This window comes from Drosophila gunungcola (genome assembly GCF_025200985.1).
Source record: "Drosophila gunungcola strain Sukarami chromosome 2R unlocalized genomic scaffold, Dgunungcola_SK_2 000011F, whole genome shotgun sequence".
NCBI classification, from domain to species: domain Eukaryota; kingdom Metazoa; phylum Arthropoda; class Insecta; order Diptera; family Drosophilidae; genus Drosophila; species Drosophila gunungcola.
In genome coordinates, this window is record NW_026453169.1 from 309,655 (window position 1) to 332,859 (window position 23,205).

A 23,205-nucleotide genomic window follows, 5' to 3' on the forward strand; every position below is an offset into this window, starting at 1 on the left:
TTATGTCGTATGGCGCACCAAATTGGATAAATAAATCGAGAGGTTCGCTGAACTCGGTATGTTTTGATTAAAGTTGCTTGAGTGGCATTATTACGCCTCTATAAAAACATACTTAAATATTTTGTGCATTTCAGTACAGATATAGATTATAATGACAGATTTTAGAGTACTTTTTACAGACTACATAAAACTCATTCTAAGGTTAGCATACATTAATAAAATCAGCCTTCGTTTAATGCATTCTTCAGAGTAAATGTAAATAGATTAGGCATTGAAAATGGGTAAAATGTATTTATTGGCTTTCTGGAAGAACAGATCTGCTATCCACTCACAAACATACTCACCAAAGCAGTATAAATCAATAAAAAGCATATTACCGCCATCTAAAGCTTGTACACCCATAAATCTAATACGATCGGTCCTGCGTAACTAAATTTTGCAAAGTCGACTATCATATTTTCATTTATGAATAGGCAATTACTCATGGCAGCAAAAAATAATTAGCGCTAAAAACAAATTCCTTTCAAATTCGTCATGATTTAAGATATTCGGAAACATTTTTTGCGTACTTGTATCATTAAATAAACGTTTTTTAGTATTGTTATTGGTAAAACTTTGAAAAATGGGAAAAACAAAGCAAAAACCTAGGCAACCTCTGCCAAAAGTCAATTTAAAGTGTTTGTTTTCCCAAACTTACAATTAAAAATGGAATTTTGACAAAACCAATTTAAAATTCTTAAAGATCTTGACAGTTTCCATTTCATTCAAAAACTATTTTTTTTTTTAATGAAAGCTGATTGCTATGTTTAATACTTAGTTGAAATTTGTCAATGAAATTTTTGAATGCCAGCTTTTCAAAAGGGTTCAAAGGATTTAACAATAAGTAGAGACTTGCGATTCCATAGAATTGCTTGGATTTTAGATTTATAAATTATGAAGAAATTTATTTTCTTGGTTCTAAATGTACATGTTTTCGTATATGTGTATGTGTTTTAATCATAAGCTGAATATTATTAAATGGTTACAAATTACAATTAAAGTCTAAAAAAATTAATCATATGGATTTTTGCTGTTGCGCGCGGCAAAGTAGCGTATAGCGTATAGCTAGCACTTGATGATTGGCGTTTGTGTTGCTTTTTACTTTTCCTATTTGTGATAAAGCATATAATGTCGTTGATAATGTTGAGTGAGAGTTGGGTAAGACACGTATGTATGTAATGAATTAACTAAAAGCGAAACATTCGTTCATATTTGTGTGCTGCAAATATCGTTCTCAGATTGGCCTATAAACTAAAGAAAAATAGGGCAGGGTGGGTAAGTGTGTGTGCTTGCATATTTGAATAATGGAGGGGCATCGGCATACATCTGACTATACGTTTGTATATCCTATATATAAGTGTTCGTATATATATATAAGTGTGTATGCGCGTATGTATATGCTATATGCGTTATATGAATAATAATACATGTGATATGCTAACCGAAAAGTACGACAAGGGTGTCAGAACGCATCAATTCGACCAACAATCAATATGTTTGTCATAATAAACAACAAAAACGAACGTCCCAATGGAACGTCCTTTGAAATTGCATTCCACCTTAGCAACTATTTGTTAGCTTAAACGCTAATAACATGAATCGTATCATCGTATGGAGTCACCTAGACGAGCACACCCAAGAGCACCCAGGGTGTGCGGTTGAACAGTAGAAAATCTATGCAAAACTCATGTAAGTAACTTAGTAAGAATTGTCCGTTTTGGGATGCCCGGCGATTATTTGCAGCTGTTTGGCTTCTCGTCACGGCTGCTGGCCGCGTCCGTGACCCCGCGAAGCATTTATCAGTAGGCCTGCGCCTCCTTGTAGTCGCTCTGATCGGATGTGTAGAAGTCCTCCAGCTTCCACTGGAGCGTCTCGAACGTGGGTCTGCGCATCGGGTCCTTGTGCCAGCACTCCAGCATTATCTCGTACAGGCGCATCTCGCAGTTGGGCGGCTGCGGCATGCGGTATCCGTGCTCCACTTGCGTCAGCACCTCGGCGTTGGTCATGCCTATGCGAGGAGATGAGTCGTTTGATTACATTGTACAACAACCTCGGAAGGGCTTGACTCACCTGGATATGGTATGCGTCCGTATGTGACCAGCTCTGTGAGTAGAATACCGAAGCTCCAGACATCCGATTTGATTGAGAATTTGCTGTAGTTGGCCGCCTCGGGAGCAGTCCATTTGATGGGGAAGCGTGCGCCCACTCGAGCCTCGTACTCGTCCTCCTTGATGAGCCTGAGCAGGAATTTTTTTTTAAAATATAATAGGGTTTACTTTAGTGTAGGTTCGTGTGGTAATTACCTGGCCAAGCCAAAGTCGGCAATCTTGACGATGTTGCCATCGCCAACAAGCACATTGCGTGCCGCCAAATCTCTGTGAATGTAATTCTGGGACTCCAGGTAGGCCATGCCAGCAGCTATTTGCGCCGCCATGTCAATCAGGGTTTGCATTTTGAGGCTACGACCCTTGCCTGCAATGGCTAAAAGATATTAAAAACAAAAATAAGCAATTGACATGACATGATAAGCGAGCGTTTGGTTGGTTGGTTGGTTGTTGGGTTGTTTGGTTGTTTGGTTGTTTGGTTGACGTTGCGTGGCATGAAAGAAGGTGTACAGAGAGTGTTCGATTCAGAATTTGGTTAATGCAAGCAGCAAAAGTTTCGGTATGAGACTCGTTGTCGCAGCTTTGGTCCGCGGCATACCTTGGAGATATTCCAGCAGTGAACCGTGCTTCATCAACTCTGTGATAATGTAGATGGGCTCCTCCACAGTGCAGACCGCATACAGCTGTATGAGCTTGGTGTGGCGCAGTTTCTTCATGATCTGGGCTTCCGCCAGGAAGTCCTTGGGATCCATTGTGCCTGAATACAGAAGCGAATATTAGCAAACCACAGAAGTGCGCTTGGTTTTTAAGCTTTAAGCCATCGGACTTACCAGATTTCAGAGTTTTAATGGCCACAGGTGTCGTGTTGTTCCACAGTCCCTCCCAGACATCACCGAACTGTCCAGAGCCCAGTTTGCGCACGAACTTGAGGGACGTTCTGTCGATCTCCCACTGATCGCGAGTGCGATGTGAGAGTCCCTCGGTGACGGGCTTCTCGATCTGCGATGCGATGCGATGCGACGATGACATAGTAGTGTGGATAGAGAAATCAATTAGTAAATGCCTTTTCTATTGCACATTTTGAGGCGCAGCAGTGTTCGACTTGGAGAAATGATCGTGCCAATTGAGCAATGAATTGTAGCGTACATTTAGGCCTTATTTACAAATTACAAGCATCTGTATCTGTTCCATTAAAGTTGGGACGGATGTGAAACGATTGCAGGGTCATTATTCGGGGGTTCAAAGGCAAACAGTCAGAGTGCAAAATATCAGTTCATATTGATGTTAAGTGCACACTTGAAAACGTTTTTAGCTCGGTCTCCCTTCACTGCTTTTTGCCATTAATTAGACACGCAATATTAAGATATGGCCAAATTAACTGTGACATATAATGTGGAAGGGTGGATGGTGCTTTGGAATGTCATCATGTGCCAGGGATCGTCGTCTCAACTGCTTTTGAACGCTGACTGCATGCCTATAGCTCATGTGGTTTGTCTGGATCGCCGGCATTAGAGTCGATATTACATTAATGGAATATGATCGGTTAATTTAATTCTTTGTGAGGGTGTTGATTGGCGGTGACAGAATGGACTCTGGTTTTTTGGTACTGTTGTGTTAATGGGAAATAAACACACGCACATCATAAACGTCTTAGATAGAAATCCTACCTCAAAGACACCCGAAAAAGAATTTGTCTTTTGATTTTGTTTATATTCGAGTTGGTTTGGTTATCGTTATCGTTTTCGTTTTCGTTTTGTATTGTTATTATTTTACAGACATAATTTGGTGTTAATTAAAGAAACATGAAAGAAATACAAGGAAAATATATAAAAACAGTTCTTTAGTATACACGTGTGTTGGGCATTTCGAAATGAACAGAAAACCAAGGCATAACAATGTCAAATGCAAATGTTATCATTGTACCACGCATCCACACATTTGGCGGCAAGTCGGATGTAAAATGCGCGATTAAACCAAAGCAAACAATGGCTACAGTGGCCCCCCATTTGCCATGCAATCTTACCTGGACACACGGCTTGCAGAGGTTGACGCACAGGCCATCGGAGTCCTTGGAATAATGTTCGACCAGCTCCTGGAGGGTTCTGTTTGCGTGGTTGGGATAAGATGTAAGAGGTGTCAATGCGACTGCTCACTGGCGATTTCGGCTGATGACAACTCACCTGAAGGTCGTGCGTCTGGCAATGAAGAAGCCGCCCTCATCCAATTGTCTGATGCGATAGTGCTTAACCGTATCGCCATCGCGCACTGCAAAATGCATTTAAAAACAAAAAAACACCACACCACCACACATTAGTACGCCGCGCAATACAATTATAATGCACAATAATGCTAATTGAATGCCTTGTTTAGGCACGCACCTGATAGCGAATAGTCGTTGTGACGGCTCTCGGAATCTCGAATTAAAAATGCACCGTGCTCGTTCTCTGGCAGTAGAAGTTTTTTCTCAGCCTCAATGCGTTTGATTTTGCGGAAGTACCAACTGCAATTAAAAAGCGACAATCGCCGAGAAGGAGGAAATTAGTATGAGTATGGGCAGGTAAGTGAAAATATTTACAGAGCACGAACAAATTAAGCGAAAAGTGTTGAGTTTTTATCATAAATCGGGTAATTTTATTAAGGAAACCGCTCTATCGAGGTTACACCATTCCATGCCTTCTCCTCAGACAGTTGTTCCCGTGTGGGAGACCTAGAGATACTCCCCATCTATGAGTCACACAAGTATCATTTGGTACGTGCTGCCTATTTGGAATTGCCCATTTAATGTTCTCTTTTTTATTCACTTAGTCTTTACACAATTGGGTCTGTGAGCGCTGGGTGTGTGAATATTTTAATAATCATTCAAATTAAATTTACTACCGAAGGTGTCGCAGAGCTGTAAAATTGCACTTCCGAATCACAATTTATAAACGAAGGAAATTGTAGGTGTCTGGTATGCATATTAATCGCTTTCTAAACTTGGCAATTAGCAATGTTGAAATCGACAGATGAAAATAATATACTTGTATCTAAAGATTCACTTGCTAAACAAAGCTTGCCATCGATTCGACATGATTTATTACTCTGTGTCGGCATACAAAACAAATATTTCAAACGAAATATTTCAATCCGATTTAATGCAGCATTAACATTGACCTTAATAAAGAAAAGTAACTGGATGTGGTCGTCTTCGGTCGTCTTCCCCTCTCTTCATCTACCTTTCTTTCTTTTATTTTGTCGCTTCGACAGCAGGAGGTGGTCAATTAAATGATGTGTGTGACAGACAGATCTCTTACATAACAGTCCAATTCACATTTTGGAGTTCGTGACGAACGCCAGATAACGGATGATGACAGAAGCGTGGCCAAATCTGTGTGCCGAGAAACGATGAAGTCGTGTGAAGTGTATGTGTATGGTGTATGGTGTATGCTTTCTATATGGGTTATCGCACATACATATAGTAGGTACATATATGAAAAGGGGGACTTTTCTTTTCAATGCACACACACAAGAGGAAAGGGGTTCGTTAAGCTAGAGTGCAGCTGGTTCTGAACGAGGCTCGAAAAGTGAAAGCGACAGGAACGATAATAATTTCTCTATATCAAAATCTGAAACGAGGCAGTCGGAACAAAAGAAAAAGGCAGGAAGTCAGCTACCATCAACTCTGGCACTGATTCAGTGACGGACGAGTCTTGGAGCCAACCAATTTTGATTGCGCAAAGCCATTTAAAGGTATTATTAACAGAACTTGTCTCCCGCAGTCAAAGTCCTCGCCTGACCGGGCACTTTTAATTTGTTGTCTGTTTGTCCAGCAGCCGGACAGCCTGACTACCATCATCATAGTCATCATCATCATCACCATCGTATGCGATGCAGCAGCCAACGTTTGCAGTTGCAAGTTGCAACAAAGTCATCTAGCAATTTGCCAGTCAACAGGATGATGATGCCTTCGCTGAACATGCGCATGAATGGAAGGCGTGTTTGCATACGGTTTGATTGATTGACGAGCCATTGGGAGCGGGGGGCTGCAGGGCTGCTTGAATCCTCGCCAGCACGTGTCTATTACGCCAATAAGCGTTTATTAGACGCCATTAAATGTGCGTTGCCAGGGGTTTGGCTGCTCCTCTCGTAGAGGAGGCTGCTCCGGCTGCTGCTGCTGCTGCGAGCGTATTTATAGCCACTCTGCTGGCCTGGTCCGACCATTTATGTGCATGCATGACTTTCATAAATATGCAACACGATTTAATTACACACAAGACAAGTCGACGACGGGAATGGGCATCCTGTCGGAGCTGTTAGGAGCAGCTAGCTAATGCCGGTGGCGCGGCGATCCACCCGGATGAGAAGCGCAAACAAAACATGATACCTCCTCACGATCGACTGACTATCTACAAACAGTGAATACTGGCTGCTCTTTAAAGAAATAAACCCAACAATTTAGGAGTTTACAATCAAAAATCCTCAATAACTAAATAACGTTTTACATGAATTTTACATAAACTATTGGTTTGGTTGTAGGTTTTCAAATGAGTGGTATTGTAACCCAAGAATCTTATTTTGTCAAAGAAGCTTAGCCTGGAACAAGATTTTACACATACTCAGAATGGCAAAGTGTACTGCATAGAGAGCAAACCAAACTAGGCACTGCATGGCAGAGCCAAAATTAAATGGCCAAACCGAGCGCATGCGCAGCTTCCATAACATCGGGGTCCGTGGTCTGTGGCAGCCACTTGAAGCTATTTTTAAACACGGCATCGCAATCTTATTCGATTTTGTCTAAAAATATATACAAAACAGCATTCGAGGCGTGGAGGATTTTCGTTTTTTCTACAATTTTTCTACGCCCCAAACATGGCTTTGGGCCTTTTTTTGGCCATGGCTAATGGAACGGCGATGGTGATGGCGATGGCGATGGCGAGATACATGTACGATCTTTGTGGCAACAAGTTTGGCTAGTTTTTAGCTGGTAACTTAATTGCACTTGGCCAGCCTGCACAGCACAAACGTGGACGCATGCATGTTTTGAGTTAAAATTAGATTAGCTGGCGAATCGATTGGCCATGATGGGCAAGTCCGTGTTTTGGAGGCCTCACACTGGGATGAATGGAGAACCTGCTCCAATTTTCGGTTGGCCAGATAGTCAGTTGGCCCACAAGACGAGCACCGAGTCTACTTCCACTTGATTGACATGAGTTCGCCCGCCGCCCCGTTTTGGCCAAGCCTTTTGGACTGATTTCCTCGCACCCGTTTTCATTCACTCGAGGCAATTGGGCCAGACGCCACTAACTTTGGCAACTCGCATGGATTCGAGCAACGGTTGGCCTCGTCAGCCGCTGTCAATCGCTTGTGGTCGGTCGTTCTCTATTCCTCCTTCTGGAGGTGCCTTTTGCGAAAACTCATTGAAGCAGGTCATGACGAAGTCCGGCATTGTTTGTGAAATCTGTTAGCGGACACCATCGAAACGGGTTGGTTCGGTTTTGGTTCGGTTTGGTTTGGTTCTCAACACGTCACGTGAATGTTTAAAAGATGGTGTGAACTTCCCATCTGGCGATGATCTCCATCTTTAACAACATTATCACTCTAAATTTGCATTTGCTAATTTGTTGGCCAAGTAGTTTCCACGAACGGACAGCGACTAATTTTTTTTAAATTTGTATTTTTACCTATTGGATATTTCTAGTGAATTCCTGAAAAATACAATACGAGGCACCGCCCTCTTCTCTTTCAAGCGCCTATTAATTGGGGTACAATTTTTATTGGTCGACCGGAAAAAACGGACCTGATACGATACGCAGACATGCAGTCCGGCCTGCTGCTGCACTGTCACTTTCTCTGTAATTGGCTGCTGGCCACAGAGACCCAACATCCGCTGAACGTCTTACATATTTAATTTCACATATTTAATTAGAAGCATTTGGGCAATCATCGCGGCCCCTTGGCAAGTCAATATATGATACAGTGAAGCCTTTTTTGGCTGGCATTTTTAAACTCTTTTCTAATTTCCAATAGATACTTAATTATTTTGTAAGAAATACGTTTAGTAAATCTACTAATCAGTACATGCATGAACTTGTTATTTGCACTTACATATGAAAGGCGCTAACAAAGTCTAAAACATCTGCTTAGTCAGAAATTGAAAATTCCACAATTCTAACTAAAAGATATATTATTTATCGTTCAAAACATAAAACAGCTTTTGCGATTGCTCACTCAAGAGGTTACTGTATTTGGTGTTAGCCGAATAAGAAACGGAGTCCGTATAAGTATTTGTTAGTTAATAAAGAGGCACAACCTGGTAACTTTAGTTTGTTGAAAAAAAAAAAAAACTCCCTCGATAAGAACTTGGAATAGCCGTTGACGAGTCAAAGAAATTTACATTTAACAAAAACATTTAGGGTAGAACTGACGTCGCTGGGAAAAAAACAGATCACGCAATTGAATCACCAGGAAATCCAAAGGCTCAGACACCAGCTGCAGAGCAAATTGTGTAAATATCGTTCCAGAGCTGCGTCATTCAGCCGCTATTAATTAACAGCCAGCAACTGGACACTGCAAATGCGATAATACACCATGCAATCGGCCACGATTGAGTGCGACAATGATACGAATGGCGTTTCGATGGCGGAATACACTCAGTTTGTATTCAGCAAACATAACAAAAGTTGCTGATTGCATCTGCCGTGTTTAATGGCGGTCAACAAGCGCGTTGATAAGCAGATTGAAGAGTCATTTTGTTTACTGATCCTTTGTTAGTCAATGAATTGATGTTTATAGTAGGTAATAAGCAAAAGGTATCAATTGAATATCTAAGTAATTAATTCGTTTTTGTTACATCAAAAAATTCACATTTATGTAGTAGTAAATAAAATAAATTTGATTGCCATTGTAACCTCACAGGCGCTGTAAGACATTGGTGGAAAAATGTGTAGGACCCACACAAATAATGTTGTTTTCAGAAATGTATGGAAAATAAAGTTGCCGGATTCTTCAGCTAATAACTATGCTGAAAACAATGATTTTAAAATCATTTTTATTCAAATAGTTGTAGCACAGTGTAATTGTGTAAACCGAAAATGATCGACTTCTTAATTATAAGCAATAAAAGAAAATTGAAAGAGATTTCCCCCATTCCATTCCAAAAACCTCAATGCTTTTAAGCAGAAATACTGCTGTATTGTCTATCTGTTGCTTAAAACGTATTTCATTTCCGGCATTCGAGTTTGCCAGTGCGCTAGCTACTGTTGTTGGCCATCTCGACGAGCCTTTGAAACGCACTCGGCAATTGACAGTTGTGGACCACAACTGGCTGCTCGGGGCATGTGGCTATTTTTAAAACAAACCAAACCAAGCCAAGCCAAGCCAAGCCAAGCCAAGCCAAGCCAATTCAAGTTAAAGCGATTGGAGCCACACATAATTGTTGGATGGCGATGGCGCCAATTGCAGTGAATTTCCAATGCAATTTCATAGCTGACGGCGGAGCCGATCGGGATATGCTGGTTAAATAAGCACACGCACACGCACACGCACATAGATGGATAGATCGATCGAATAATAACAATGTGCCTGGTCAAATGCTGTTTTTCTTCTTGCCTGGCCTGTGAAATGCGAGCTGGATGCGAGGGGCTCATTTAATTGAGCCAGACTGCGGGCTGGACAGGATGCCTGGATGCCTAAGACGGAGTGCGCAGCACACAACATACAGAAACACTTGCTGCACAAATTCCAAATCAGTGCAGACAACGACGAGCAGCTGGGAAGGCAACCAGTTCGATGCATCTAAAAATAAATATGGCCAGGCATCATGGCTTTGCTCGACTTGGCTTGGCTTGGATTGGCTTGACTTGGTCTGGTCCGGCCGGGGCAATAGATTTGGTTTTTATGGATAAATTATTTGCTAATGCGAGGATTGCGAGCAGGGTAGGGTACCAGTACCAGTACCTGTACCTGCACCTCCCTCCGCCTGAAAACTATTTTTCCAGAACCGTTCAGGCCACGTCTGCCATGGCCATTCCTTTTAACGATGGCAGCCTAGCAAATTATCAAGTTCCGGCTATTAATATCAGTGGTCACTTTCCCAGAATTACATAGCTATTCTCCAAGTGATTTGGCGACTAACATGCGAGAGAGCAATTGGAGAACGTTTTTGGCAAATTCTCGACTTTCGTGGCGTAAAATTGATTGAAATCGTTGCTGATTAAAACATGAGGCAATTCAATGTCAATTTCGTTATCCACAGCCCGACACGATTTGAATGCTCGTCCGAGGTTTTTTCTGTGAGTAGCATGTGCAAAAGCAGAACGAATCGAAATACAACAATACGAATGCAGTTACGTTGGCTATTTTTGGGCAGGTCCAAAACTGCGTTCCGCTTGAGTGCGCTCGCAAAAAAATAATTACCGAAGCTATCTTTGCGTGTACTTGATATTAGCATGCCTTCGTCTGATGGCATCAGAAACACATTATTAGCGAGCACTTCTGGCACTGCCATTGCTAATGCATTTACATTAGCCACGGCATGACGCAGCCACAGGAAATGATCGACTTTAGATCACGTTGACAAAGTAAATACTAATCGGAGGCGAATCAAGCGCTCCCATCCCAACTGCACCCAGTCCATTTGTTGTTGTTGTTGTTTGTTGTTCCGCTACAATAGCATTTAAGTACAGGTGTTTAGGCAGGCCTGCTAGTTTTTGGCATGCTGGAAACATTGTCACCGAAACGAAACTGCACTTTGGCACGCCAATCGACGACGGTTCTCCGTTGCACTTGTAATGGTTTTTTAATTTGTGAGACAATTGATAACTCGACGCTAGAACAGCAGATCAGTGCATAATCTTACGAGTGACATTGACTGAAATGATTGACATTAGTGGGAGTGTTGGTAGGATAGCTGAAAGTTTGTTGCGCAACAAAAGATAGTCGGCTAATTGCGCAGAAACTGCTATCATCCTTGTTCAAACAAGTAAACAATTTAAGGGGGACTTTTCAAATACAATGGTTAAGAACTACTGCATATACAAAGTTGTAGAATTTTTAAGTAAATTGAATTTCCTTCATTTCAGAAACAATCAGTTATTTAGGAATTCACCATCTGTTCTAAGTCATTAGCTTGATTGGCAATCTATATCTAATAAGTTGGCTGCGGTTCGTTCTAGGGAAAATCAATCAACAACAAGGGTGAGTAATGGCAAAGCTATTGGCAATAATAACAAGCTGCTATAGTTTCAATAGTTCATAACTTATTTGTGGAAATACAGATACACTGGAAGTTGGGATCAATTAGAACCGCAAGTTTGGGTGCAACTCTTCAGAGGAAGACTTTATAGGCATATAGTCAAAATTGGCTATACAAAAATGTGTTTATCGTTCGCTTTTATCCACTCTCCAACGTGAGTATGCGTCTATTCGGCAGTTCGATCGAGTGTTGTAACCACATGGGTATGTATGTGATTGTGGGTGCGAGTAAGTGAGACACTCGGGCACGTCCAACGTTAATGCTAACGTTATTAACCTGCTATATTTGACTACCGAATGAACGGCCACATTTACCGTTCATTTACAGGCCGACGAAGAAGTTCATTAGGCGACGAAAGTCGTGACCGTTTTTCGGTTTTTTTCCCCCCAATTAAACCATAAACAAACATTGTTCGACACATAGTTTTGAATGTTCCCCCCACCAACCAAGTGGTCAAGTGGGCGATGGATTGGCTTTATATTGGGATTGGGATTGAATGTTTTGGCCTCTTCGAATGCTTCACTTAGCCCGATTCGGTTTGGCCTGGGCAGCACGTGTTTTGGAGTTTGCTCAGACATTTTTTTCTGCTCGCATTCGCATTCATATGCAAATTTCAAGAGCTGAACCAATTTGAAGCGATTTGGCCTTGAAGTTCGCGTTTGTTTCACCAATTTCGGTTGCAGTGGAAAATTTTGGCATAAGCAATGTTGTGGGGCGAAGGAAAACTTCAAATGCCACTGCCAGTGAGTTTGGTGTGCAGGAAAAATAAATAATAAATAAGCTAGAGGAATAGAAATATGATAGTCTGTCTTTCGTCTCCTTTTTTTGATTTATACAAATCTAAGTATAATGCTATAGTCTGTATATTGTTTTGTGTTTGAACTTAAAATGGTTCTTATTTAAAAACACTAACAGCTTAGTTCTTTAAATCCCAATTACTGCCAACTGAATTTGAATTTTATTAAGCCAAAGTTCATGAAGGAAATGGAAATGGGAAGAAATTCCCAATATTCTCTTATCAGAAATAAAATGTTCATGAAGGAAATGGAAATGGGAAGAAATTCCCAATATTCTCTTATCAGAAATAAAATGTTTAGAATACCAAAATTGTTTTCGATGAGGGCGAAGGGGGCAGGAGTGAGTGAGACAGAGTATAGGGGGCTGAACTTACGATTTTTCATTTAAAAATTCACCGCGCGTAAATTCTGAAAGTCGACGCGATTTGCCTTTCTTGGCCGTCGTCGTTGTCGATGTTGATGTTAATTTGCCGAAGGACTTTGTTGTGGCCGGGCCACTGTGATCGTTTGAACTTGAGCTTGGACACGTATGGGGGCAGGGGGCGGAGCAGGCGGTGGGCAGCGAGCGGGATTTTTCATTGGCGGTCAGCGGAAGTTCCTCGGCGGCGGCGTGGTGGTGGCATGTGCACTTCAGGGGCGTCTGGTTGGACCAGCGACGGAGCGGCTGGCGACTGGGAATCGCCGCCGCCGCCGAAACCATCTGAAGGCAGTTGTCCAGGGAGTGCTTCTTGACCAGCGGCATTGGCTGGCGCTGCTGGAGGCACCGATGCTGCTTCAGGCTGCGACGGGGACGCGGGGGTGAGGGCGAGGATGCGGGCGAAATGGCCACCGACAGCGAGATGGCATCCAGCGAGCTGGACTTGGTCAGCGCGGTCACGCGGGGACACAATTCCGCGTCGCTGCCACTCTCCGCCTCTGGATCCTGGTCACGCTCCTTTTCCAGTCTCCGCTGCTGGGCTATGATGCGGGTATAGAGCTCCTCGGAGTCCAGTGGCAGCAGCAGGTTGGTTACCCCGATCCGCCGCTTGGCCTGGGTGCGCTTCTGCTTGGCCTCCTCCTTTCCAGCTGCATCCAGCTGATCATCGCCACTGTTTCGGCTGTAGTTAAGGATGTGCGACAGGCGACGCATTTTGTGCGGCTTGCTGGACTTTGCGACACCCGGATCCGTGACTCTCGCATCCGGCTGATCCGCTGGTGCCGTCTGAACGGGCTCCTCCACCTGGCTGACCACGAATCGCGTTGGCTTGACCTGTGGTGGCTTGGGGTCTTGGGGTTTACTGCTCACATGACTTGCATCCAGTTTCTCGCCCTGCAAAATGTCGTAGATCGTTCCGTATTTGTGGGGACTGATCGCAGATACAGTGGCCGAGGTGGTGGCCTCCAGAATGCGTTGCTGACGCTGCCTCTCGCGCTCCCGCCTCTGGACAATGTCGTAGATGACGTCGCCCGAGGACCGAGTGCCCTCCAGGATCGAGCTGAGACTCTTGCGCTGCCAGCGTTCGCCACCCTGAGAGGATTTGCGGTGCAGGATCTCATAGATGGTGCCGTAGGTCATGTACTTGTCGTACTTCTGGTAGATGTCGTTCTTGCGCTGGATAATGTCATAGATGGTGCCGTACACCAACTTGTCGTAGATCTTGAAATTGCGTCTGCATTGGGTGCTGGAGCTATCGCTGCCTCGAGAGGATGGCAACTTGTTGTACAGCGCCAACTGATGCTGCTGTTGCTGCTCCTGCGACGGTACATTCTCCTTGTCAGTCTTTTGTTCTTTGGTCGAGTGCCGGCGCGGCAGAAAGTAGCTGGCGAAGCTCTTACGCTGCCGCGAATTCTGACGCTTTAGCGGCGATGTTGCTACCGCTGCTGATGCGGCTGCTAATGCGGCTGATGCTGCGGCTGCTGTGGGTGCGACCACAGATGAGGCGAGTGGCGGGGTGTCCGGGCATTCCAGCGGCTCAATTTCGTTAACCAGACGCTTAAATTCCTCGTACGAAGTGCGACGCTTGTGCGCCTTGGCTCGCTCCTTGGCCGCAAATTGATGATCGAGAATCTGCGATAGAAAATCCGAATTCTTTCGCATCGCCTCTGTGGTGGTGCTGCTGACTAAAGGTGTTGTTACTGCTGCGGTTGTTGTTGCTGTTAGATCGCCTTCGGCAGCAGCGCCTTTTTCACCATCGCTGTCACCGTCGCCGGTATCCATTTCATCGGCACTGGCGGCGGCGGCGGCGGCAGCAAACTCGTTTACGCAATCCGGTTTGCTGCCTGTGGTTTCTTGTTCTGAAATGGAGGAAAGTGGGATCACAGTGTTGCTGCTGGCTGTTGCTGATGTTGCTGTTGCGTCATCCGCCGCTGTTGCCACCGTCGGTGGCATGGCCATCGGCCCTGTTGCCTCCTCAACGAACATGGCTTTGAACTCCTCGTAGGATTTTCGGCGATTCCGCGACTGCGTCAGACATTCCTTGTAGTTGCGTCGCTCGATTTTCTCGCCACTCGGCAACGACGATGTTGCTGCTGTTGCTTCGCCAGAGCCAGAAGATGTGGCCACTGCCACAGCCACAGCCGCCGCCGCTGCTGCTGCCAGGGCCTCCAGTTTGTTCTGCATCTCCATGAAGCCAGAGTCCATGGAGCTGAGGGTGCTGGTGGAGTCGAAGCTGGTCTTCCGGCTCGAGCTGTTGCTGCCCGGCGAGCAGGGCTTGGGCGGAGTGGCGGGCGGCGTCTCCAGCAGGGCCAGCAGGATGTCCTCCTCGTTGGGGGCGCTCAGCAGGTCCACAGCAGTGGGGGCCGCCTGCTGGCCTCCATGCCCCAAAGTCCGCCACCTCAACACCCACTTGCGCCTGGTCGTCGTCGAAGCTGATCAGATCGCGTCCATCTATGGTGGATGGTGGCGACGACGATGACGACGACGACGACGATGGTGACGACGACGGTTCCTCGGGCACCACGGCCAGCATGGCTGTTGCGGATAACTCAGTCTCAGTCTTGGCACCGCTCGCCAAGTCGCGATTCTTATTTACCACAGCGTAGAGGGGCAGATGAGACAGCAATGTCGTTGTTTCTGTCACCGATGTAGATGTAGATCGCGCCGCTGTCGCTAACAAACTAAACGCTTCACTGCCAACGCTCGCTCTATTCGCTGGACTGGGCTTGGAATTCGGATTTGGGTTCGGATTCGAGCTCGGAATCGGAATTGGAATCGGACTGGGAATCGGCAGCGTCATCGGTACTGACGACACCACTCGGCCTCCGCCCACAGCGATTGGCATCGCTCCTGTTGCTGTAGCCACTGTAGTTGCAGTTGCTGGCGTGTAAGTGCTGCGATTATGAAAGATTTTAACACTGTGCATGGGTAATTTGTGATGGCGATGGCTGCGATTACGTGCAATGCCCATGGAGACGGTGCCGTGCTGCCTGTGACGCTGCTGTCGGCGGGCGTACTTGCTGGCAATGCTGCTGACAGGATCCAGTTGCAGTTGCCACGTAGCCGGGTCGTTGACCGGCTCGTAGTCGCTGCTTCTGCCGCTGGCACCGACACTGGTGCCACCACTTCCACTGCTGCAGGTCCTCAAGTAGCGCTGCAGGCGACGCCCGGCGCATGTGGGTCCAGTGCGCTGCTCGTTCATGCACTTGGCGCAGCACAGGAACTCGTACAGAATCTCTTCTGTTCCTCCACCCTCACCCTCCTCCGCATTGGCCTCCTCATCTGAGTGGGCCTCGGGGGGCGTGGGCGAGTACTTGGGCTCCAGCAGGAACTCCAGTTGGGCGGCAGCGGCTGCAATCGCCTGTCCCGATGGTCCTGCTCCTCCTGCTGCTCCTCCCTGCCTCGAAGAACCCTCCGCCTTGCTCACAGGCATCAGGATGTACGTGTTCTTGGCACTCTTCGCCTGGGCCAGCTGACCTGGCTCACCATTGGCACCTGATGGGCATCGAGCTGCCCGACTCCTGCTCCACGATTGAGCTCTCGATGCTGAGCCCGCTGTCCAGCAGCGTGAAGGTGCCGTCCGAGGGCAGGATGAGGCGACCCTCGGCGGCGGCGTTTACCAGCTCGCGGAGGGCGTGGACCTGCTTCTGGGTAACATTGCCCTGCAGCTGGATTCCGTGCAGGGCGAAGGCCGTGGGCTTGTTGTTCACCGAATTGGGATCGGTGCACCATACCACGGGCATGGCCGTCATGATGATGGCTTCCTCTGGACTGGTACTGCTGGTTTTAGCGGCTGTGAGGGGAGAAAACGTTTGAGTACTGGCAAAACTGGGAAAGATTGGGTCGCCTTCTTGGGATTTCTTTACTGTTTTTCTATGCTCCGCTGATTGATACAAACAAGTAGACGAGATCGTTGGCTAGAAATTCGATTCCGGCTCTTGTTTACTTCAGACCTACAGCACAGTATTATGCATGGCCGAAAATATTTATGTAAATTACGACGATGAGTTCCACCATCGTGTGTTTTTGGTTTGTTTTTATTCTGGTTACGGCAGCCTTGGATTTTGTTTTGAGGGTTCGCCAAGCATGCAAAACTCCTTAAACATATTCAAACACTGTGAGGCGTGTGCATGGAACACACTTGAGCCGTTAGAAATGTTTTATGCGAATTGAATGTGATGGAATGATTTGGAGCGAATTGCAAGCCACTCGAAATTCAGGGATCGTTTCAGTGAAAAACGCAAGAACCGAACGTGACAAATATAAGCAAAATCTACTGCCTGAGACCACAAATGTTGTCTTCGTTGAGGTTCAAGTGTAATGATCCTTGAGATGAACAGAATAAACCTTTAAAAGAAACTGATGAACGTGTGTTCATATCTATATTATAATCTATTAACTACTTTAACAGCATGATTCACACAGAATACTTAACGGTGGAAAATTTGGCTGCCATTTCGTTGTGGGCAGATGAGTCTGAATTGATTGCCAGTGATTATGTCACGAGGTAGCTTATTCATTGACCCCTGGCAGACAGATCAGCGGTTAACAAAATGAAGGTGTCTTTCAGCTGCTGATCATTGAACTTCTTTTATGTGTATGCACCACGTAATCAAGAGTGTATATCTGCCTCGAGATGGAATCTGATTTCAAGGCAGCGACTCTGACTCGAGAGTTACGCTCGGTGGCAAGGCAACAGATTGCTGGCGAGCCGACAAAGAGCCTCTTGAGACGGAGTGGCCAAGAGGGCATTCAGCTGGACATCCTGCAGAGAAAACCCTTTTGATCTTGCCATCGGAAACAATGAAGTGGGCTTGCACTGAATAATATATCGTCAAAATACTGTCAGCATAAGCAAATGTCAAAGTCAACAGAAAATCGCAAAAGGTTATGCGGGTGACTCGACTATAAGTTACCCGCTACATTGCACTACATTATTAGTTACAAATTGACAAAAAGAACTCATTTTCCTACCAGCCAAATATATGTGAATCATTTGCGAACATTAAATGGCTGGGGGAACTAAAGCAAGTAACTAATTTGTTTGCATATCAATGTGGTTTGTATACCAACAATCTTAAAATGCAAATCGATATTTTATCCCAATAAACATCACATTCAAGTGGGGTATATATTTAATATAAACAAGTGTTTAATAGTATTAAAATTAAACAGCTGCTTTGATGATTAACACCAACAATAACCATAATAACAACGGCGACGTACAAAACCTGTTGAACCCGTCTCGGTTTCTCTGACATTCTTGAAAGGAGATTGAAAGCTCCTCTGGTCATGGTAATGTGTTCCTTTCAGCTGGTTTTTGTCAAGCGCCAGACGCCAACAAACTAGTCTGGTCGAGTACTGAGTACCTTTTTAACCCCAGCGTAGCTATAGAAGTGGTTTAGCTGTCGTTATTCTAATGTTTATGCGCTTAACAGTAAGTTAGCCAAATGCAAACGATCCTTGTAGAGTGAAATATTATAACAGGTTGTAAATGTTGGCTTTAAAAAACACGTGCAATGATGAGCTAGCCATTTTCTCACGAACTATAAGAGTTGGTTTTTAGTTTCAAAAACTTATAGAAGGGCTACATTTGACCCAATCAAAACTGTATGTTTTATAACAATATAATATATTCGTACCTATATTTATTTCGAAGTGAAGAGAAGCTCAACTCACAGCCAAGCTAACTGACTGACCTATGCTAACCGAATCGAAACATGGTCATTACAAAATATCGCTCAGTTTGTTTTTTTTTTTTTCGTTTATTTGTGTGGGAGTTGGTTTTTTCGCTGGCAGCGCGTGCCAAGAAAACTGAACAAGACACCAACATAATAATAATAACGGACATAATGAGCTGCACAGCGAGTGGATCGAGTGCGATTGGCGTTGAGCGGTTGCTGTTGCTATTGCTGCTGCTATTGCTGTTGCTATTGCTGCTGCTGTTGTTAGTGGAAAGGTAACAATTGCACTCAAAAGTACTACGACCCAATTTGAACCGGTTTAGTGGTTTTTTTTTTTTTTGTTGTTGTTGCTGCTTGTCTGCTTCTTTCTTGTTTCCTTCTAGTGCGCCAATCCAAAAAAGCAGCAAACCTCGAAAATCAAACACAAACTCTTTCGCTTGTTGCCAACGGAATGTTTGATTGTTTGCTGCAACATTTGTGCTCAAGCATATGTTGCTAGGTAGTCTGCTGCTTATTGACTTTGATGCGAGTGTGTATCACTCACTTCCAGAAATCACTTATGAAATCAAAAAAGGTAATTAAGCTGTGAACCTGACAGTGAAAGATGGCAGGGCCAAAACTAATGAGCAGATAATTAGTACAAGCGGACAGCAGGAAGTGAGCAGGGGAATTGATGCAGACTAAAGTCAAGCTTCGACCCGTACTTTCTCCGCGCATCCACAAATTAAATCAACTTTATTCCCAAAAAAAAACAGCCACTGGTCAGCTCAAGTCGAAGCGCGAAGCTAGCCAGCAAATCAGTTGGTCGTCCGCAAGCTGCTGCCCATTTATGTGCAAATGAATAGTAAGCTTTTTGGCCACCAAAAACATAGCCAACAACCACCAGCCAGCAAAAAAAAAAAAAAAAAAAAAAAAAACAACAACAAAAAAACGACCAACTGATGGCCAAAAATGAGTTTGGCTTTGATTTTGTGTCCATGATTTAGGTCATTGCACAATGGTAACGAGACCACTGACTAAATTTAGTAGCAGCCATTTCATTCCACCCATGGCATTCCACATGATTCAGTGCTCTCCCTTTTTTACACTTCTTTTTTAGAGACGAGGTAGTTACTTAGTAATAAACTGCTATGCCCTGTGCTAAATAAGCGTTACCATAGGCAAGGTATCAACAAAATCTTTGACTTGCAGAATTTCGAACATCTAACTTAAATATATCTAACCCTATCCATTTTAGACCGAAACTTGTTGCAGCGTAAGTGCAATCAAAATATCTTGGACTTTACAATTAAATTTTCAATTAATGAATAATAATTCATCTTGGAAAAAAGTAGATTAGAAGTCCTCTTAGTTTATTTAAAAACTCTTTGAGCACCACGTCATTTTTAAAACAAACCCAACAGTCTAAGAGAGATGACTAACTTAATTTTGTTAAACGAAAACTCGATGACTAAATTTTCGAACAGAAACCATGTTTGCCATGAGATGTTTCCGCGAAGAACTGCAATCTTTGCTGGGAACTTCCCACCAAGTTCATGGAAATCTTTGTGAGCCTGAAGTGGCTGGACATGCAGAGCGAACCCATTCAATTGGTATGAGGAACAGTTTGACTGCAAATTACCTCAGCACTTATGGCAAAATGTCAGCGATAATAATCGGGGAACGCTGGCAGAGGTTACCGCTCGCTTTGCCAACAACAATGAGCGGACCACGGATACCAACTCAGCGAATATACACCATTAACAATGAGCTTTTTCGTCTCTCTTTTGCTCTTCTGGCACTCCGCACTCAATACCTTTGAAAGCAATTTTCATGTGTTTTCAACTGAACATTTTGTATCTGTATTTTTATCGTTTTTTTCTGCTGCTGCTGTCTGCTGTCTGCCACTGTTGTTGTTAACCGACTCCGTCTGATGGTTGTGACTCATCGTGCAGGAAATTTACGACCATGGTAGAAGCGAAGGCAGGAAAAGAATGGGCTCTAGGCCCTACAGCTCGCTAATTTCAATCTCGAACCGTAATTTAGACCTTAGCTCGAACGCACAGAATATGTGCGAAATGGTGCAGTCTGTCCGAGTCACGTAAGTCAAAATTGATATGGTTTCAACGGCCCGGGATGGTGGCTCGGAAAAAAAAAAAAAAAAAAAAAAAAAAACAAAATCACCGACAAACTGAACTGCAGTCGGTGTGGAAAAACTGAGCATGTGCACGGAACTCTGCGCACCCGTAACCCGTAACCCGTACTCCCACAAATGTATCGCCCCCGTTTGGCTGGCGAGTTGTGCATTTTAGCACATATCGAACGATAAAGTTCGCGAAAACTTGAGGACGACACTGTGTGGACAGGCTGGCCGACGTTGCATAACCCCTACGCCGATCAAGCCATAACGTGTCGCGGCGACTCTCAGGAATTCTCTTACGAAATAAGCTACACTTTGTATTCCGCACGGAAAGCGGCCATTCTAATTCCAGAAGCGTGTGCCTTGGGCAAAGAAAATATGAATATGTTTGACTTGGGTCTAACTTGACCAGCGAAGCACACGCGAAACAGTAAAGAAAATAGAAAGTTCTGCTCCCATCTCTTTCGGATATCGGATCCACTTCGGGGAATGGTGCGCATATGGCAGCTTTCCCGGGCTTGTACCTTTTCCAGTTTTGCTGCTACTGCTGCTGCTCTCGTTGCCACTTAGCCATATCAAAGTGGGGCTGCTGCTGTTGCTGCTGCTCTAGTCAAGGCACTTTTGAACAAAGGAAACACTGGTTGTTATTAGAAGTATGCCACCAACACAGACAGGTCGCGCATGCGCCGCAGCGTGCAGCGAGTTTTTAGATAGTGTTATAGCTGGATAGTGGATAATCCGTTGGCTTGTGAACGAAACACAATTTGTTAGCGCGCTGTCGTTGAGCTTTAGCCGATTCGGAATCGGATTCCGATTCGATTTAAATTCAATTCGATTTCCTATGTGCTGCCTGCTGCGCTGTCGTGTACAGGCGCAATTCCGATTTCCGAACCGTTTTCGCGCGGCTTCCGTTTACACGTCCGTTTTGTGCACCGCTTCGCAGACAACTGATACGTTTATGAAATTTTTATAGAAAGGTTTTAACCGCTTGGCTTGGCTTTGCCAGCGCACCAACACACTCGCACAATGTGTTTGCCATTTACCATTTGAGCCAAGCTCGCTGCCGTCCCTCTCTCTCTCTCTGACTCTCTGAGCCGTCTTAAGAGTCAGTCTCAGTCTTAGTCTCTTATAACTTTGACAAGAAGACCAACAGCTGATCACAAAGAGCAGGCTCACTCTTCGGCCTTAAATGACTTACTTGCTCTCTTAGATCGCTCCGAGATGTACTGCACAGAGTTTAGCAATTACGACAACAATTAGTCACAAAGTGCGTTGATTGCAAAGATCAAATCGAGTTAAAAACAATTATCTCGTCGCTGTTACTGACAAAATGTCAGGTTGTATTAATTTGTTCACGTAACCAAAATAACTTCGTCGTTGTCGCGTCGCTGGAAATCAAATTATGCGTTTCTAAATGTCTCCGCTTAAGTTCTTGTGAACGATATTGAACCCGTCATTGATACGGAATGTTTACCCGCTGAAAAACAATGATTATAATCCTTTAAGGGAAATGGAAAATGGCAAACTATGACCCAGAAAAGGGAATATGTCTAAGATTGTGACCTCAATTACATGCACTTAGGAATGTCTGGGAAAATTCTGTGAAAATTCGTATTAACCGTATTCCATAAACATAATGATTACATTCACTGGTCTCCAGCACTTGACCAAAATATATAGTTCTTGCGACATCTTGTGTAAATAGGAATCCACACATAAACACAGGTGTTTGCCCCGATAGATCAGATTACCCGCACATATTACTTTTTCCAAGCTCCAAAACTCTTTAAATACTAAGGTATCAGGACTTACCTGGAAATAGAAAGTAAACAGAAACAAGAAATTACAAATATTGATAAAAATATGAAAATTTAAAAGATAAGATTATAAAAATACATATTAAAATATCCTCTGAAAACACGGTTACTACTGTCACTAGTTCCAAGTTGTTATATTACTTTAAACTTAAAAAAAATGTTCATTTTAAAATATTTCCTTGTTTAAATGGGAAGTACTTGTTACTATATCACAACTTAAATGTATTAAGCTAATCGCTAGTTCTAGAATAGAAATCAAATTATGGACAGCAAGTAACCGTAACGATTCAACTAAATTTCGACGTCTCCTTCAACTTGCCTAACCCGATTGAAATGTGTGCATTACCAGTGAATAAATTATACGCACTCTAGTTGCCAATTAATGACTGGATAAACTAATTGAATGTTCGCTTCCTGTGTCAAATTCGTTCAAAAAACAAATATCCACCGTTAATTACTGTAGTCTTTATCGGATATGCCAGTTAAATATTTGAAACTTATTTGACTAATTCAAGTAAATATAGTCGGTCGACCTTCACAAAGAGCGTTGCCCGAGGCTTTTGGCGCTTTTGTTTTTGCCGCTACTGACAAATTATTAAAACAATCGACTTCTATGGAGAGCATTGTTTAACATGCCACATAATTGAGTGTTTTGCCTACTCATACACGTCACATGAATCGAAAGAAGAACGCTGAATTAAATCGGTGCCTCATGCATGTAGGGGAATATGAAAAAAGGCCGACACGGCGCCTTGCATGTTACCCGGTATAACAATTGTCTCCACTTTTTTTCGGGTTCAACGACATTTTCTGGTGCCATGTTCAATAACAATTGCAGCCGGTAACAAAGAAAAAAAAAAACCAAGCCAAATAATGCATTTATGAAAATATATACGTTTTACATAAATGGAGAAGGTTTAAAAACATAAAATTCTTGGTGCAAAATCTGTGATCCAAATCGGTTTCATATAAATAAAAATACCCATACTGTAAAAAC

General features: G+C 43.9%; 1 protein-coding gene across 1 annotated transcript; it reads right to left on the reverse strand.

The window, feature by feature from the left end:
- Window positions 1-916: 916 nt before the first annotated feature.
- On the reverse strand, window positions 917-21,338 carry LOC128255461 (uncharacterized). The gene is given in 12 exon segments (XM_052985073.1): window positions 917-2,047; window positions 2,110-2,276; window positions 2,343-2,520; window positions 2,743-2,901; window positions 2,975-3,143; window positions 4,168-4,246; window positions 4,325-4,409; window positions 4,523-4,644; window positions 12,548-14,955; window positions 14,987-16,087; window positions 16,089-16,381; window positions 20,916-21,338. Coding segments are annotated over 11 exon segments (4,929 nt in total). The 5' UTR covers window positions 16,341-16,381; window positions 20,916-21,338; the 3' UTR covers window positions 917-1,838.
- Between the last annotated feature and the right edge of the window lie 1,867 nt (window positions 21,339-23,205).